Source organism: Pelophylax lessonae (genome assembly GCF_965119305.1).
Source record: "Pelophylax lessonae genome assembly, chromosome: 12".
NCBI classification, from domain to species: Eukaryota; Metazoa; Chordata; class Amphibia; order Anura; family Ranidae; genus Pelophylax; species Pelophylax lessonae.
The window spans coordinates 1770060-1785915 of record NC_138779.1 but is presented as its reverse complement, the minus strand read 5'-3'; the positions used below and the strand labels follow the sequence as shown (position 1 = coordinate 1785915).

The following is a 15856-nucleotide window of genomic DNA, read 5'->3' as shown; positions in this document are numbered from 1 at the left end:
TACTTAAACAGTATCCGTACTCGTACTCGTTGCTAAAGCAGTGGTATCGGTGCATCTCTAATAATAAATATGGTCACTCTCTAGACTTACAAATAATCTGTAGGGCAACCATTCCAGGTCCAGTCTGATATTTCCACTGAGTATGTTTTGTGCTGTGAATGTTTGCCTCCATAGGAGGATCTTTATCCATGAACAGCCTAATGAGTTAGGCGAAAAAATCTGAGGAAAGTTATACCCCCCCCCAGTAGAGCCAGTGCTATCTAGACCCCCAGGCTACAAGAACAAAGCTAGACGTAGGATTTCTTGTAAAGTGATTATTTTTATCTCATTTCACCCCAAACATTTCCCTCACATCCCCAGGTCTTACCTAAAATAACGCCAACCTTCTGTTCTCCATTCTCACAGTTGTCACCATTGGTATACGGAGGACATATTGTTGACGACCTGGTTGTTGAAACCTTTAATCCGGTAGAACTTACTCTTCCCGTAATATACTCCGGAGTGCTGGATAGTGGTCCTAATGTGACCTGGCCAGTCTCTTTATCACTGGAAAAAGATGTTTCAGTAGATGAACGTGTTGGACTGATTTCTGATGTTGCCGAAGTCGGCAAAGATGGTATAGAATAAGAAGTCTCAGACGGGATTGTTGGTTTTGATGCCTCTGAAGAGCTTGGTGTGCCAATTTCAGTTGTTCCAAAATAAGTAATAATTGGTTTTACTGTCACAGATTCTGATAATGTTGTTTGAGGAATATTTGACGTTTTGACAATAGGCCTGGTTGGGGAAGACTCAGCAATACTTGGCATCTCCGTAACTGTTGAGGACTGCAGTGTTGGTTCAGAATGTAATGAAGTCCCTGATATTGGTGTTGTCTGTAAAGTTCTGGATGGTGTTGAAGTACCGAGAGACATATTTGATTCTGTGGATGGAGAAACTTCGGATGTTGGAGATGAATGTGATATTTCGGGTGATGTCGATGTTTCTGTTGCTGGGGAGGTATGCGTTAGTACAAGAGGTGAGGTTGATGGAGATACTTCTGCAGTAGAAGGAGATGATTTAGGTAAAGTTGATCCCTCAGTTGTATGGAAAATAGCAGATGATTCAATGTTCAATGTACTTGAAGGACTTGTGTTGGTCATTGTTGGAGACACTGTTGGCACAATTGATTGGGAGGTTTCGAGTGGAGTGGAGGATTCTGATGGTTGATGAGTAGAGGATGCAGAGCTCTCAGACATGGGGTGTGATGAGCCCACAGAGGGTGTTGATTCTGTTGATGGAGAAACTTCCGATGTTGGATATGAATGTGATATTTTGGGTGATGTCGATGTTTCTGTTGCTGGGGAGGTATGCGTTAGTACAAGAGGTGAGGTTGATGGAGATACTTCTGCAGTAGAAGGAGATGATTTAGGTAAAGTTGATCCCTCAGTTGTTTGGGAAATAGCAGATGATTCAATGTTCAATGTACTAGAAGGACTTGAGTTGGTCATTGTTGGAGACATTGTTGGCACAATTGATTGTGAAGTTTCCAGTGCAGTGGAGGATTCTGATGGTTGATGAGTAGAGGATGCAGAGCTCTCAGACATGGGGTGTGATGAGCCCACAGAGGGTGTTGGCTCTGTGGATGGAGAAACTTCTGAAGTTGGAGATGAATGTGATGTTTCAGGTGATGTCGATGTTTGTGTCACTGGGGAGGTGTGAGATGGAACAAGAGGTGAAGTTGATGAAGATACTTCTCCGGTAGAAGCAGATGATTTAGTTACAGTTGATCCCTCAACTGTCTCAGAAATAGTGGATGTTTCATGATTCAATGTACTAGAAGGACTTGTGTCAGTTATTGTTGGAGACATTGTTGGTACAACTGATTGTGAGGTTTCCGGTGCAGTGGAGGATTCTGATGGTTGAGGAGTAGAGGATGCAGAGCTCTCAGACATGGGGTGTGATGAGCCCACAGAGGGTGTTGATTCTGTGGCTGGAGAAACTTCTGAAGTTGGAGATGAATGTGATGTTTCAGGTGATGTTGATGTCTCTGTTGCTGGGGAGGTATGCGTTAGTACAAGAGGTGAGGTTGATGGAGATACTTCTTCAGTTGAAGCTGATGATTTAGGTAAAGTTGATCCCTCAGTTGTATGGAAAATAGCAGATGATTCAATGTTCAAAGTACTTGAAGGACTTGTGTTGGTTATTGTTGGAGACATTGTTGGCACAATTGATTGGGAGGTTTCGAGTGGAGTGGAGGATTCTGATGGTTGATGAGTAGAGGATGCAGAGCTCTCAGACATGGTGTGTGATGAGCCCACAGAGGGTGTTGGCTCTGTGGATGGAGAAACTTCGGATGTTGGAGATGAATGTGATATTTCGGGTGATGTCGATGTTTCTGTTGCTGGGGAGGTGTGCGTTAGTACAAGAGGTGAGGTTGATGGAGATACTTCTGCAGTAGAAGGAGATGATTTAGGTAAAGTTGATCCCTCAGTTGTTTGAGAAATAGCAGATGATTCAATGTTCAATGTACTAGAAGGACTTGTGTTAGTCATGGTTGGAGACATTGTTGGCACAATTGATTGGGAGGTTTCGAGTGGAGTGGAGGATTCTGATGGTTGATGAGTAGAGGATGCAGAGCTCTCAGACATGGGGTGTGATGAGCCCACAGAGGGTGTTGATTCTGTTGATGGAGAAACTTCTGAAGTTGGAGATGAATGTGATGTTTCAGGTGATGTTGATGTTTGTGTCACTGGGGAGGTGTGAGATGGAACAAGAGGTGAGGTTGATGAAGATACTTCTCCGGTAGAAGCCGATGATTTAGCTACAGTTGATCCCTCAACTGTCTCAGAAATAGTGAATGTTTCATGTTTCAATGTACTAGAAGGACTTGCGTTGGTCATTGTTGAAGACATTGTTGGCACAACTGATTGTGTGTTTTCGAGTGGGGTGGAGGATTCTGATGGTTGATGAGTAGAGGATGCAGAGCTCTCAGACATGGGGTGTGATGAGCCCACAGAGGGTGTTGATTCTGTGGATGGAAAAACTTTGGATGTTGGAGATGAATGTGATGTTTCGGGTGATGTCGATGTTTCTGTTGCTGGGGAGGTATGCGTTAGTACAAGAGGTGAGGTTGATGGAGATACTTCTGCAGTAGAAGGAGATGATTTAGGTAAAGTTGATCCCTCAGTTGTTTGAGAAATAGCAGATGATTCAATGTTCAATGTACTAGAAGGACTTGTGTTGGTCATTGTTGAAGACATTGTTGGCACAATTGATTGGGAGGTTTCGAGTGGAGTGGAAGATTCTGATGGTTGATGAGTAGAGGATGCAGAGCTCTCAGACATGGGGTGTGATGAGCCCACAGAGGGTGTTGATTCTGTGGATGGAGAAACTTCGGATGTTGGAGATGAATGTGATATTTCGGGTGATGTTGATGTTTGAGTCACTGGGGAGGTGTGAGATGGAACAAGAGGTGAAGTTGATGGAGATACTTCTGCAGTAGAAGCTGATGATTTAGGTAAAGTTGATCCCTCAGTTATTTGGGAAATAGCAGATGATTCAATTTTCAATGTACTAGAAGGACTTGTGTTGGTCATTGTTGGAGACATTGTTGGCACAATTGATTGGGAGGTTTCCGGTGCAGTGGAGAATTCTGATGGTTGATGAGTAGAGGATGCAGAGCTCTCAGACATGGTGTGTGATGAGCCCACAGAGGGTGTTGATTCTGTGGATGGAGAAACTTCTGATGTTGGAGATGAATGTGATATTTCGGGTGATGTTGATGTTTGAGTCACTGGGGAGGTGTGAGATGGAACAAGAGGTGAAGTTGATAAAGATACTTCTCCGGTAGAAGCCGATGATTTAGTTACAGTTGATCCCTCAACTGTCTCAGAAATAGTGGATGTTTCATGTTTCAATGTACTAGAAGGACTTGTGTCAGTTATTGTTGGAGACATTGTTGGCACAACTGATTGTGTGTTTTCGAGTGGAGTTGAGGATTCTGATGGTTGATGAGTAGAGGATGCAGAGCTCTCAGACATGGGGTGTGGTGAGCCCACAGAGGGTGTTGATTCTGTTGATGGAGAAACTTCTGAAGTTGGAGATGAATGTGATATTTCGGGTGATGTTGGTGTTTCTGTTGCTGGGGAGGTATGCGTTAGAACAAGAGGTGAGGTTGATGGAGATACTTCTGTAGTAGAAGGAGATGATTTAGGTAAAGTTGATGCCTCAGTTGTTTGGGAAGTAGCAGATGATTCAATTTTCAATGTACTAGAAGGACTTGTGTTGGTCATTGTTGGAGACATTGTTGGCACAACTGATTGTGTGTTTTCGAGTGCAGTGGAGGATTCTGATGGTTGATGAGTAGAGGATGCAGAGCTCTCAGACATGGTGTGTGATGAGCCCACAGAGGGTGTTGACTCTGTGGATGGAGAAACTTCTGAAGTTGGAGATGAATGCAATGTTTCAGGTGATGTTGGTGTTTGAGTCACTGGGGAGGTGTGAGATGGAACAAGAGGTGAGGTTGATGAAGATACTTCTCCCGTAGAAGCAGATGATTTAGCTATAGTTGATCCCTCAACTGTCTCAGAAATAGTGGATGTTTCATGTTTCAATGTACTGGAAGGACTTGTGTCAGTTATTGTTGAAGACATTGTTGGCACAACTGATTGTGTGTTTTCGGGTGCAGTGGAGGATTCTGATGGTTGATGAGTAGAGGATGCAGAGCTCTCAGACATGGGGTGTGATGAGCCCACAGAGGGTGTTGGCTCTGTGGATGGAGAAACTTCTGAAGTTGGAGATGAATGTGATGTTTCAGGTGATGTTGATGTTTCTGTTGCTGGGGAGGTGTGAGATGGAACAAGAGGTGAAGTTGATGAAGATACTTCTCCCGTAGAAGCAGATGATTTAGCTATAGTTGATCCCTCAACTGTCTCAGAAATAGTGGATGTTTCATGATTCAATGTACTAGAAGGACTTGTGTCAGTTATTGTTGGAGACATTGTTGGTACAACTGATTGTGAGGTTTCCGGTGCAGTGGAGGATTCTGATGGTTGAGGAGTAGAGGATGCAGAGCTCTCAGACATGGGGTGTGATGAGCCCACAGAGGGTGTTGATTCTGTGGATGGAGAAACTTCGGATGTTGGAGATGAATGTGATATTTCGGGTGATGTTGGTGTTTCTGTTGCCGGAGAGGTGTGCGTTAGTACAAGAGGTGAGGTTGATGGAGATACTTCTCCGGTAGAAGCCAATGATTTAGGTAAAGTTGATCCCTCAGTTGTTTGGGAAATAGCAGATGATTCAATTTTCAATGTACTAGAAGGACTTGTGTCAGTCATTGTTGGAGACATTGTTGGCACAATTGATTGGGAGGTTTCGGGTGCAGTGGAGGATTCTGATGGTTGATGAGTAGAGGATGCAGAGCTCTCAGACATGGGGTGTGATGAGCCCACAGAGGGTGTTGACTCTGTGGATGGAGAAACTTCTGAAGTTGGAGATGAATGCGATGTTTCAGGTGATGTTGATGTTCGAGTCACTGGGGAGGTGTGAGATGGAACAAGAGGTGAAGTTGATGGAGATACTTCTCCAGTAGAAGCAGATGATTTAGGTAAAGTTGATCCCTCAACTGTCTCAGAAATAGTGGATATTTCATGTTTCAATGTACTAGAAGGACTTGTGTTGGTTATTGTTGGAGACATTGTTGGTACAACTGATTGTGAGGTTTCCAGTGCAGTGGAGGATTCTGATGGTTGATGAGTAGAGGATGCAGAGCTCTCAGACATGGGGTGTGATGAGCCCACAGAGGGTGTTGATTCTGTGGATGGAGAAACTTCGGATGTTGGATATGAATGTGATATTTCGGGTGATGTCGATGTTTCTGTTGATGGGGAGGAATGCGTTAGTACAAGAGGTGAAGTTGATGGAGATACTTCTGCAGTAGAAGGAGATGATTTTGGTAAAGTTGATCCCTCAGTTGTTTGGGAAATAGCAGATGATTCAATTTTCAATGTACTGGAAGGACTTGTGTTGGTCATTGTTGGAGACATTGTTGGCACAATTGATTGGGAGGTTTCCGGTGCAGTGGAGAATTCTGATGGTTGATGAGTAGAGGATGCAGAGCTCTCAGACATGGTGTGTGATGAGCCCACAGAGGGTGTTGGCTCTGTGGATGGAGAAACTTCTGATGTTGGAGATGAATGTGATGTTTCAGGTGATGTTGATGTTTCTGTCACTGGGGAGGTGTGAGATGGAACAAGAGGTGAGGTTGATGAAGATACTTCTCCGGTAGAAGCCGATGATTTAGCTACAGTTGAACCCTCAACTGTCTCAGAAATAGTGGATGTTTCATGTTTCAATGTACTAGAAGGACTTGTGTCAGTCATTGTTGAAGACATTGTTGGCACAACTGATTGTGTGTTTTCGAGTGGAGTTGAGGATTCTGATGGTTGATGAGTAGAGGATGCAGAGCTCTCAGACATGGGGTGTGATGAGCCCACAGAGGGTGTTGATTCTGTGGATGGAGAAACTTCTGAAGTTGGAGATGAATGTGATATTTCGGGTGATGTCGATGTTTCTGTTGCTGGGGAGGTGTGCGTTAGTACAAGAGGTGAGGTTGATGGAGATACCTCTGCAGTAGAAGGAGATGGTTTAGATAAAGTTGATGCCTCCGTTGTTTGGGAAATAGGAGATGATTCAATTTTCAATGTACTAGAAGGACTTGCGTTGGTCATTGTTGAAGACATTGTTGACACAGTTGACTGTGTGTTTTCGAGTGGAGTTGAGGATTCTGAAGGTTGATGAGTAGAGGATGCAGAGCTCTCAGACATGGGGTGTGATGAGCCCACAGAGGGTGTTGATTCTGTGGATGGAGAAACTTCGGATGTTGGAGATGAATGTGATATTTCGGGTGATGTTGGTGTTTCTGTTGCTGGGGAGGTATGCGTTAGAACAAGAGGTGAAGTTGATAAAGATACTTCTCCGGTAGAAGCCGATGATTTAGGTAAAGTTGATCCCTCAGTTGTTTGAGAAATAGCAGATGATTCAATGTTCAATGTACTAGAAGGACTTGTGTTGGTCATTGATGGAGACATTGTTGGCACAATTGATTGGGAGGTTTCGGGTGCAGTGGAGGATTCTGATGGTTGATGAGTAGAGGATGCAGAGCTCTCAGACATGGGGTGTGATGAGCCCACAGAGGGTGTTGATTCTGTGGATGGAGAAACTTCGGATGTTGGAGATGAATGTGATATTTCGGGTGATGTTGATGTTTGAGTCACTGGGGAGGTGTGAGATGGAACAAGAGGTGAGGTTGATGGAGATACTTCTGCAGTAGAAGCCGATGATTTAGGTAAAGTTGATCCCTCAGTTGTTTGGGAAATAGCAGCTGATTCAATTTTCAATGTACTGGAAGGACTTGTGTTGGTCATTGTTGGAGACATTGTTGGTACAATTGATTGTGAAGTTTCCGGTGCAGTGGAGGATTCTGATGGTTGATGAGTAGAGGATGCTGAGCTCTCAGACATGGTGTGTGATGAGCCCACAGAGGGTGTTGGCTCTGTGGATGGAGAAACTTCTGAAGTTGGAGATGAATGTGATATTTCAGGTGATGTTGATGTTTCTGTTGCTGGGGAGGAATGCGTTAGTACAAGAGGTGAGGTTGATGGAGATACTTCTGCAGTAGAAGCCGAAGCTTTAGATAAAGTGGATTCCTCAGCTGTCTGAGAAATAGTAGATGTATCACTTATCAATGTACTAGAAGGACTTGTGTTGGCCATTATTGAAGACATTGTTGGTACAATTGATTGTGAGGTTTCCAGTGCAGTGGATGATTCTGAGGTTTGATGAGTGGAGGATTCTGGGCTTTGATGAGTGGAGGATTCTGAGGTTTGATGAGTGGAGGATTCTGGGGTTTGATGAGTGGAGGATTCTGAGGTTTGATGAGTGGAGGATTCTGAGGTTTGATGAGTGGAGGATGCAGAGCTCTCAGAGATTATATTTGTAATAAAGTCTGTAGACTGGGATGGGTAAGAAAGGGGTAATGAGGTAGATAACTCCTGAGAAATGCTCGGAACATTTGTGACCGCAGAAGTTGACACTGAAGAGTCACTGCGACTTGATGTGACCCCAGAAAGTGATGAAGGTGTTGAGTCGGTCTGTTCTGAGTTTTGGACGGAGGTCTCTGGTGACAATGTTGGAGTCCGGGTGGAAAGCGGATCAGTCTCATTAGTTGTCACAGTAACAGATGAAGTATTATAATTTGTAATCCCAGCAGTGGAACCCTGAGAGGTCGCTGTCCAAGAATATGAACCGTTTACATCTGTAGTCACATGTGTTGTTTCTGCAGAACCGGGAAAAGTCATTCCAGGATCAGAGTTTGTTGCAGAAGGTTCTGCCATAGTTGTTACATTGTTTTTACTAGTAGTAAGTGCTGATTGCGTTGTGCCATCTGATGTTTGTGCTGTAAGAAATTTAATAAAGATTTATAATTATTACATTGCAATGCTGTTATATTTATGCTTAAAAATGTATCTGAGAGTAAAATACGTTAAAACAAAAGATACCAACAATAATAGAATGTGATGATAAATACACCAAAAAATGATTGTGGATAAAAAAAAAAAGGACTTGACACTCAATTTATTATAATAGTAATATGGCCACCATATCATGGGGACTGGTATTATGAGCTCTTCTAAAACGTTTTTACAGTACCTCACAAAAGTGAGTACACCCCTCCCATTTGACAACACTGAAGAAATGACGCTTTGCTACAATGTAAAGTAGTGAGTGTACAGCTTGTATAACAGTGTAAATTTACTGTCCCCTCAAAATAACTCAACACACAGCCATTAATGTCTAAACCGCTGGCAACAAAAGTCAGTACACCCCTAAGTGACAATCTCCAAATTGGGCCCAATTAGCCATTTTCCCTCCCTGGTGTCATGTGACTCGTTAGTGTTACAAGGTCTCAGGTGTGAATGGGGGGCAGGTGTGTTAAATTTGGTGTTATCGCTCTCACTCTCTCATACTGGTCACTGGAAGTTCAACATGGCACCTCATGGCAAAGAACTCTCTGAGGATCTGAAAAAAAGAATTGTTGCTCTACATAAAGATGGCCTAGGCCATCTATCTCCAACCCCCCCTCCTAGCACAAATCCTCTTCTCCCCTCCCACCTCCTAACACAAATCCCCCTAAATCATGGGTGTCCAACCTTTTGGCTTCTCTGGGCCACACTGAGTGTAGGGAAATTTTCTCGGGCCGCATATAAAATATATACTATAGTTAAGGTATATAAGTAATAAAACGCTGCTGTGCCCCCCCCCCCCCCCCCAGCACTAATTTAAACACAACTAGTGGATGATCCCCTCCGAGGCAGCCTCTGTGGCCGTGCCCCTGAATCAAATTCCTTCCTCCCCAGCAAGAAAAATAAAAAAATTGTCAGGGGGCAGAGGGCTGCATTGCCTGCGGTTCCGGGCCGCAGGTTGGACATGCCTGCCCTAAATCATCACCCCCTAACCCCCCCCCCCCCCAAGTTTCCACTCCTAGAACAATTCTTAACCCCCTGCCACCCCCCTTATTCCCCCTCCCAACACAAATCCCCTTTTAGATTATTATACAATGTTATTATTGTTATTATTATTATTATTATTATTATTATTATTATACAATGTTATTATTATTATTATTATTATTATAATTATTATTATACAATATTATTATTATTATTATTATTATTATTATTATTATATTATTATTATACAATGTTATTATTATTATTATACAAGGTTATTATTATTATTATTATTATACAATATTATTATTATTATTATTATTATTATTATATTATTATTATACAATGTTATTATTATTATTATACAAGGTTATTATTATTATTATTATTATTATTATACAATATTATTATTATTATTATACAATGTTATTATTATTATTATTATAATTATTATTATACAATATTATTATTATTATTATTATTATTATATTATTATAATACAATGTTATTATTATTATTATTATTATTATTATTATTATTATTATTATACAATATTATTATTATTATTATACAATGTTATTATTATTATTATTATAATTATTATTATACAATATTATTATTATTATTATTATTATTATTATTATATTATTATAATACAATGTTATTATTATTATTATTATTATACATTATTATTATACAATGTTATTATTGCGTCATTGTATCTTCTATGGTTCAATAAGAATACTGTATGTAAAACAATATATAACAATATATAACAATGTATAAGAGTTCCTATTTCCCTCCATAGTTACCCCTTGTCAGCCCTAATAATCTCTTTGTTCCCCATCATCTCCTTAGCTATTATTTTTGGTTTTTCACGATGAATAAAATACTTTATAGACAACATTGTCAGAAGAAAGCGTTGTTTGTACTGAAAAAGCAATATATGTATAATTTTGTGAATTTAGGTCAATTAGGTGAATTTAGATCATGACAAACCTATCACCCAATCACAAGGCTCATAGCTGTAACTATGTAAAATAACTCCATTATACAGATGTGAGAGCTGAACCTGCTAAGGCTGCAATACCCCAACAATCCTCTAGGTGTCGCACGTGTCAATGATTTGGTAATTTCTCAGGTTGCTGGGTTCAGGGAAATGCAGAGGAGGCCATGGATGACTTCTCTTTCTCTATAATAAAATTTGATACAATAATCTGTATGAATTGATTAGGAAATATTATAAATAATAATAAGATTGTACATTCAGCTAATCATTGTGCTATTTTTCTGCCCCTGGAAGTGAAAAGCGTTATTCTGTGTCTCCACGCACGCTGCCATTGGCTGTCAAACTTCCACTTGTAGGAGAATTTTAAAAAAATCTTTTTTTGTTGCGTTTTTGGAGCGATTTGCTGGCAGAAAAAATGCTGAACGCTCCCAATCACTGCAAACCAATTCCAGGAGTCGGCTTCCAGTGTTTGTTTTTTTCCCTTAGTGGTGGCCGTCGGCGTCCTTAACAACCGGTGAATAGTTGGTTGTCATGGAGATGCCTGGCAAGCCGGCCAGCACGTCCCTAACAACCGATGACTCATCAGCAGTCGGCGGGGTTCCCCACTGACAGCTGAACGTAAACAAAAGAATTGCTGGCTCTGAAAATTTGAGAAAAAAACAGCGTGGGGTCCGTCCCCTCCCCCCAGTCCATACCAGGCCCTTCAGGTATGCTATGAATTTAAAAGAAAAACGGCATAAGGTCCCCCCCAAATCCATTCCAGACCCTTATCTGAGCATGCAGCTTAGCAGGCCAGGAAAGGAGGGGGGACCAGTGAGCAACTACAATTCCCCCCCCCAAACTATACCAGGACGCACCAGGGGTAGGGGGGCTCCTAAGGGTCTGGTATGAATTTGGGGGGCCCTGCACCGTTTTGTTTAACATTTTCTAATTAGGGCTCCCCTTAAAGTCCATACCAGACCCTTATCTGAGCATGCAGCTTGGCAGGCCAGAAAAGGAGGGGGGCAAGTGAGCACATGGGTGAGTGCTTTAGGGTGGGGGTGGGGCCTCCTAAGGGTCTGGTATGGATTTGGGGGGGTGCCCCATTTTTTTTAACATTTTCACATGTGGCTCCCCTTAAAGTCTATACCAGACCCGAAGGGCCAACCATGGATTGGGTGGGGGGGGGGGGGGGTTGTTTCAGCTCCTAGTGTACATGGAGCCTAACAAAGGGTTCAGAGATGGAAATACATCATTGCACCCAGTGCAGCTCTAGAATTCGTCTGTATCTAAGGCTGCCTGTTGGCTACAATGTAGAATGAAGTGATTGGCTGCCTTGTCTGGGGCTCCGCATAAACCCATACACCTGAGAGTAGCACAATGCTCCTTCCAGTGCTCTGCATTCCAAGACTCTCAGCAGGTCTTTTTCAGATTGCCAGGCACGGCACACAAAGCCGATACCTGGCCGATCCTTAGAATATTCCATTGCTGGTCTTGTAGGGGACCATTGATAGACCATTGATAGACCATTGATAGACCATTGATAGACTATTGATAGACTATTGATAGACCATTGATGGACCATTGATAGACAATTGATAGATCATTGATGGACCATTGATGGACCATTGATGGACCATTGATAGACTATTGATAGACCATTGATAGACCATTGATAGACCATTGATGGACCATTGATAGACCATTGATGGACCATTGATAGACTATTGATAAACCATTGATAGACCATTGATGGACCATTGATAGACTATTGCTGGACCATTGATGGACCATTGATGGACCATTGATGGACAATTGATAGATCATTGATGGACCATTGATCGACCATTGATGGACCATTGATAGACCATTGATAGACCATTGATAGACCATTGATGGACCATTGATAGACTATTGATAAACCATTGATAGACCATTGATAGACCATTGATGGACCATTGATAGACTATTGCTGGACCATTGATGGACCATCGATAGACCATTGATGGACCATTGATGGACCATTGATGGACCATTGATAGACCATTGATAGACCATTGATAGACTATTGATAGACTATTGATAGACCATTGATAGACCATTGATAGACCATTGATAGACTATTGATAGACCATTGATAGACCATTGATAGACCATTGATGGACCATTGCTGGACCATTGCTGGACCATTGATAGACCATTGCTGGACCATTGATAGACCATTGCTGGACCATTGATAGACCATTGATAGACTATTGATAGACCATTGATAGACCATTGATGGACCATTGATGGAGCATTGATAGACCATTGATAGACTATTGATGGACCATTGATAGACCATTGATGTACCATTGATAGACCATTGATGGACCATTGATGGACCATTGACAGACCATTGCTGGACCATTGACAGACCATTGCTGGACCATTGATGGACTATTGCTGGTCTTGTAGGGGACCATTGCTGGACCATTGATAGACCATTGCTGGACCATTGATAGACCATTGATAGACCATTGATGGACCATTGATAGACCATTTATGGACCATTTATAGACCATTGATAGACCATTGCTGGACCATTGATGGACTATTGATAAACCATTGACAGACCATTGATGGACCATTGATAGACCATTGCTGGACCATTGATGGACTATTGCTGGTCTTGTAGGGGACCATTGCTGGACCATTGATAGACCATTGATGGACCATTGATAGACCATTGATGGACCATTGATAGACCATTGCTGGACCATTGACAGACCATTGCTGGACCATTGATGGACCATTGACAGACCATTGCTGGACCATTTATAGACCATTGATAGACCATTGCTGGACCATTGATGGACAATTGATAGACTATTGATAAACCATTGACAGACCATTGATGGACCATTGATAGACCATTGATGGACCATTGATAGACCATTGCTGGACCATTGACAGACCATTGCTGGTCTTGTAGGGGACCATTGCTGGACCATTGATAGACCATTGCTGGACCATTGATGGACTATTGCTGGTCTTGTAGGGGACCATTGCTGGACCATTGATAGACCATTGCTGGACCATTGATAGACCATTGATGGACCATTGATAGACCATTGATGGACCATTTATAGACCATTGATAGACCATTGCTGGACCATTGATGGACCATTGATAGACTATTGATAAACCATTGACAGACCATTGATGGACCATTGATAGACCATTGCTGGACCATTGATGGACTATTGCTGGTCTTGTAGGGGACCATTGCTGGACCATTGATAGACCATTGATGGACCATTGATAGACCATTGATGGACCATTGATAGACCATTGCTGGACCATTGACAGACCATTGCTGGACCATTGATGGGCCATTGATAGACCATTGATGGACCATTTATAGACCATTGATAGACCATTGCTGGACCATTGATGGACAATTGATAGACTATTGATAAACCATTGACAGACCATTGATGGACCATTGATAGACCATTGATGGACCATTGATGGACCATTGATAAACCATTGATGGACCATTGATAGACCATTGATGGACCATTGATAGACCATTGCTGGACCATTGACAGACCATTGCTGGTCTTGTAGGGGACCATTGCTGGACCATTGATAGACCATTGCTGGACCATTGATGGACTATTGCTGGTCTTGTAGGGGACCATTGCTGGACCATTGATAGACCATTGCTGGACCATTGATAGACCATTGATGGACCATTGATAGACCATTGATGGACCATTTATAGACCATTGATAGACCATTGCTGGACCATTGATGGACCATTGATAGACTATTGATAAACCATTGACAGACCATTGATGGACCATTGATAGACCATTGATGGACCATTGATGGACCATTGATAGACCATTGATGGACCATTGATAGACCATTGCTGGACCATTGACAGACCATTGCTGGTCTTGTAGGGGACCATTGCTGGACCATTGATAGACCATTGCTGGACCATTGATGGACTATTGCTGGTCTTGTAGGGGACCATTGCTGGACCATTGATAGACCATTGCTGGACCATTGATGGACTATTGCTGGTCTTGTAGGGGACCATTGCTGGACCATTGATAGACCATTGCTGGACCATTGATAGACCATTGATGGACCATTGATAGACCATTGATGGACCATTTATAGACCATTGATAAACCATTGCTGGACCATTGATAGACCATTGATGGACCATTGATAGACCATTGATGGACCATTGATAGACCATTGATGGACCATTGATGGACCATTGATGGACCATTGATGGACCATTGCTGGACCATTGACAGACCATTGCTGGTCTTGTAGGGGACCATTGCTGGACCATTGATAGACCATTGCTGGACCATTGATGGAATATTGCTGGTCTTGTAGGGGACCATTGCTGGACCATTGATAGACCATTGCTGGACCATTGCTAGACCATTGATGGACCATTGATAGACCATTGATGGACCATTTATAGACCATTGATAAACCATTGCTGGACCATTGATAGACTATTGATAAACCATTGATAGACCATTGATGGACCATTGATAGACCATTGCTGGACCATTGACAGACCATTGCTGGACCATTGCTGGTCTTGTAGGGGACCATTGCTGGAACATTGATAGACCATTGCTGGACCATTGATGAACCATTGCTGGTCTTGTAGGCGACCATTGCTGGACCATAGCTGGACCATCGATGGACGTAGCTGCAGCGTTACCTCTTCTTGCTGTGTTAGGATTGAATATTGTACTTAGTTCTGCCCGGTAACTGGCTGGTCCCCCCCCCCCCACCCCCGCACCACACAGAAGAGGTTTTTTATTATTATTATTATTATACGGGATTTATAGAGCGTCAGCAGTTTGCTCAGCACTTTACAATGTAGAGGAAGACAATACAGATATAATACAATATAATAGTAAAAGGTAGGAGGACCTGTTCCTGGGAGCTTACAATCTAATAGGGAGGGGCAGGTGGTATAAGAGGTACCTGTGGGGGATGATCAGGTGGTGTGGTTGAGTAGGAGTGTAGTAGCAGTGTAGTGGAAGTGTAGTAATGATGTAGTAGCAGTGTAGTAGCGGTGTGGTGGAGTAGGAGTGTAGTAGTGGTGTAGTGGGAATGTAGTAGCTGTGTGGTAGCAGTGTAATAGTAATGTCGTAGGATTATATTAGGGGAGTAGTAGCTGTGTAGTAGTGGTGTAAAAGTGATGTAGTAACAGTGTAGTAGCGGCGTAGTGGTGAAGTAGGAGTGTAGTAGTGGTGTAGTAGCTGTGTAGTAGCAGTGTAATAGTAATGTAGTAAGATTGTATTGGGGGTGTAGTAGTGGTGTAAAAGTGATGTAGTAGCAGTGTAGGGGT

At 42.4% G+C, this 15856-nt stretch overlaps 2 protein-coding genes across 2 annotated transcripts; both read right to left on the bottom strand.

Annotated features, from left to right (window-relative positions):
- Positions 1 to 320: 320 nt before the first annotated feature.
- LOC309568375 (uncharacterized protein) lies at positions 321 to 2912 on the bottom strand (the record flags this gene model as incomplete). Its single annotated transcript, XM_082274039.1, has 1 exon — positions 321 to 2912. Exon 1 carries the CDS (start codon positions 2889 to 2891, stop codon positions 321 to 323), a length of 2571 nt encoding a protein of 856 aa, XP_082130165.1. The 5' UTR covers positions 2892 to 2912.
- A 55-nt stretch (positions 2913 to 2967) lies between these two features.
- LOC309568374 (uncharacterized protein) lies at positions 2968 to 8372 on the bottom strand (the record flags this gene model as incomplete). The annotated part of the gene is made up of 2 exons (XM_082274038.1): positions 2968 to 3124; positions 3238 to 8372. 2 exons carry the CDS (start codon positions 8370 to 8372, stop codon positions 2968 to 2970), a joined length of 5292 nt encoding a protein of 1763 aa, XP_082130164.1.
- Positions 8373 to 15856: the final 7484 nt, after the last annotated feature.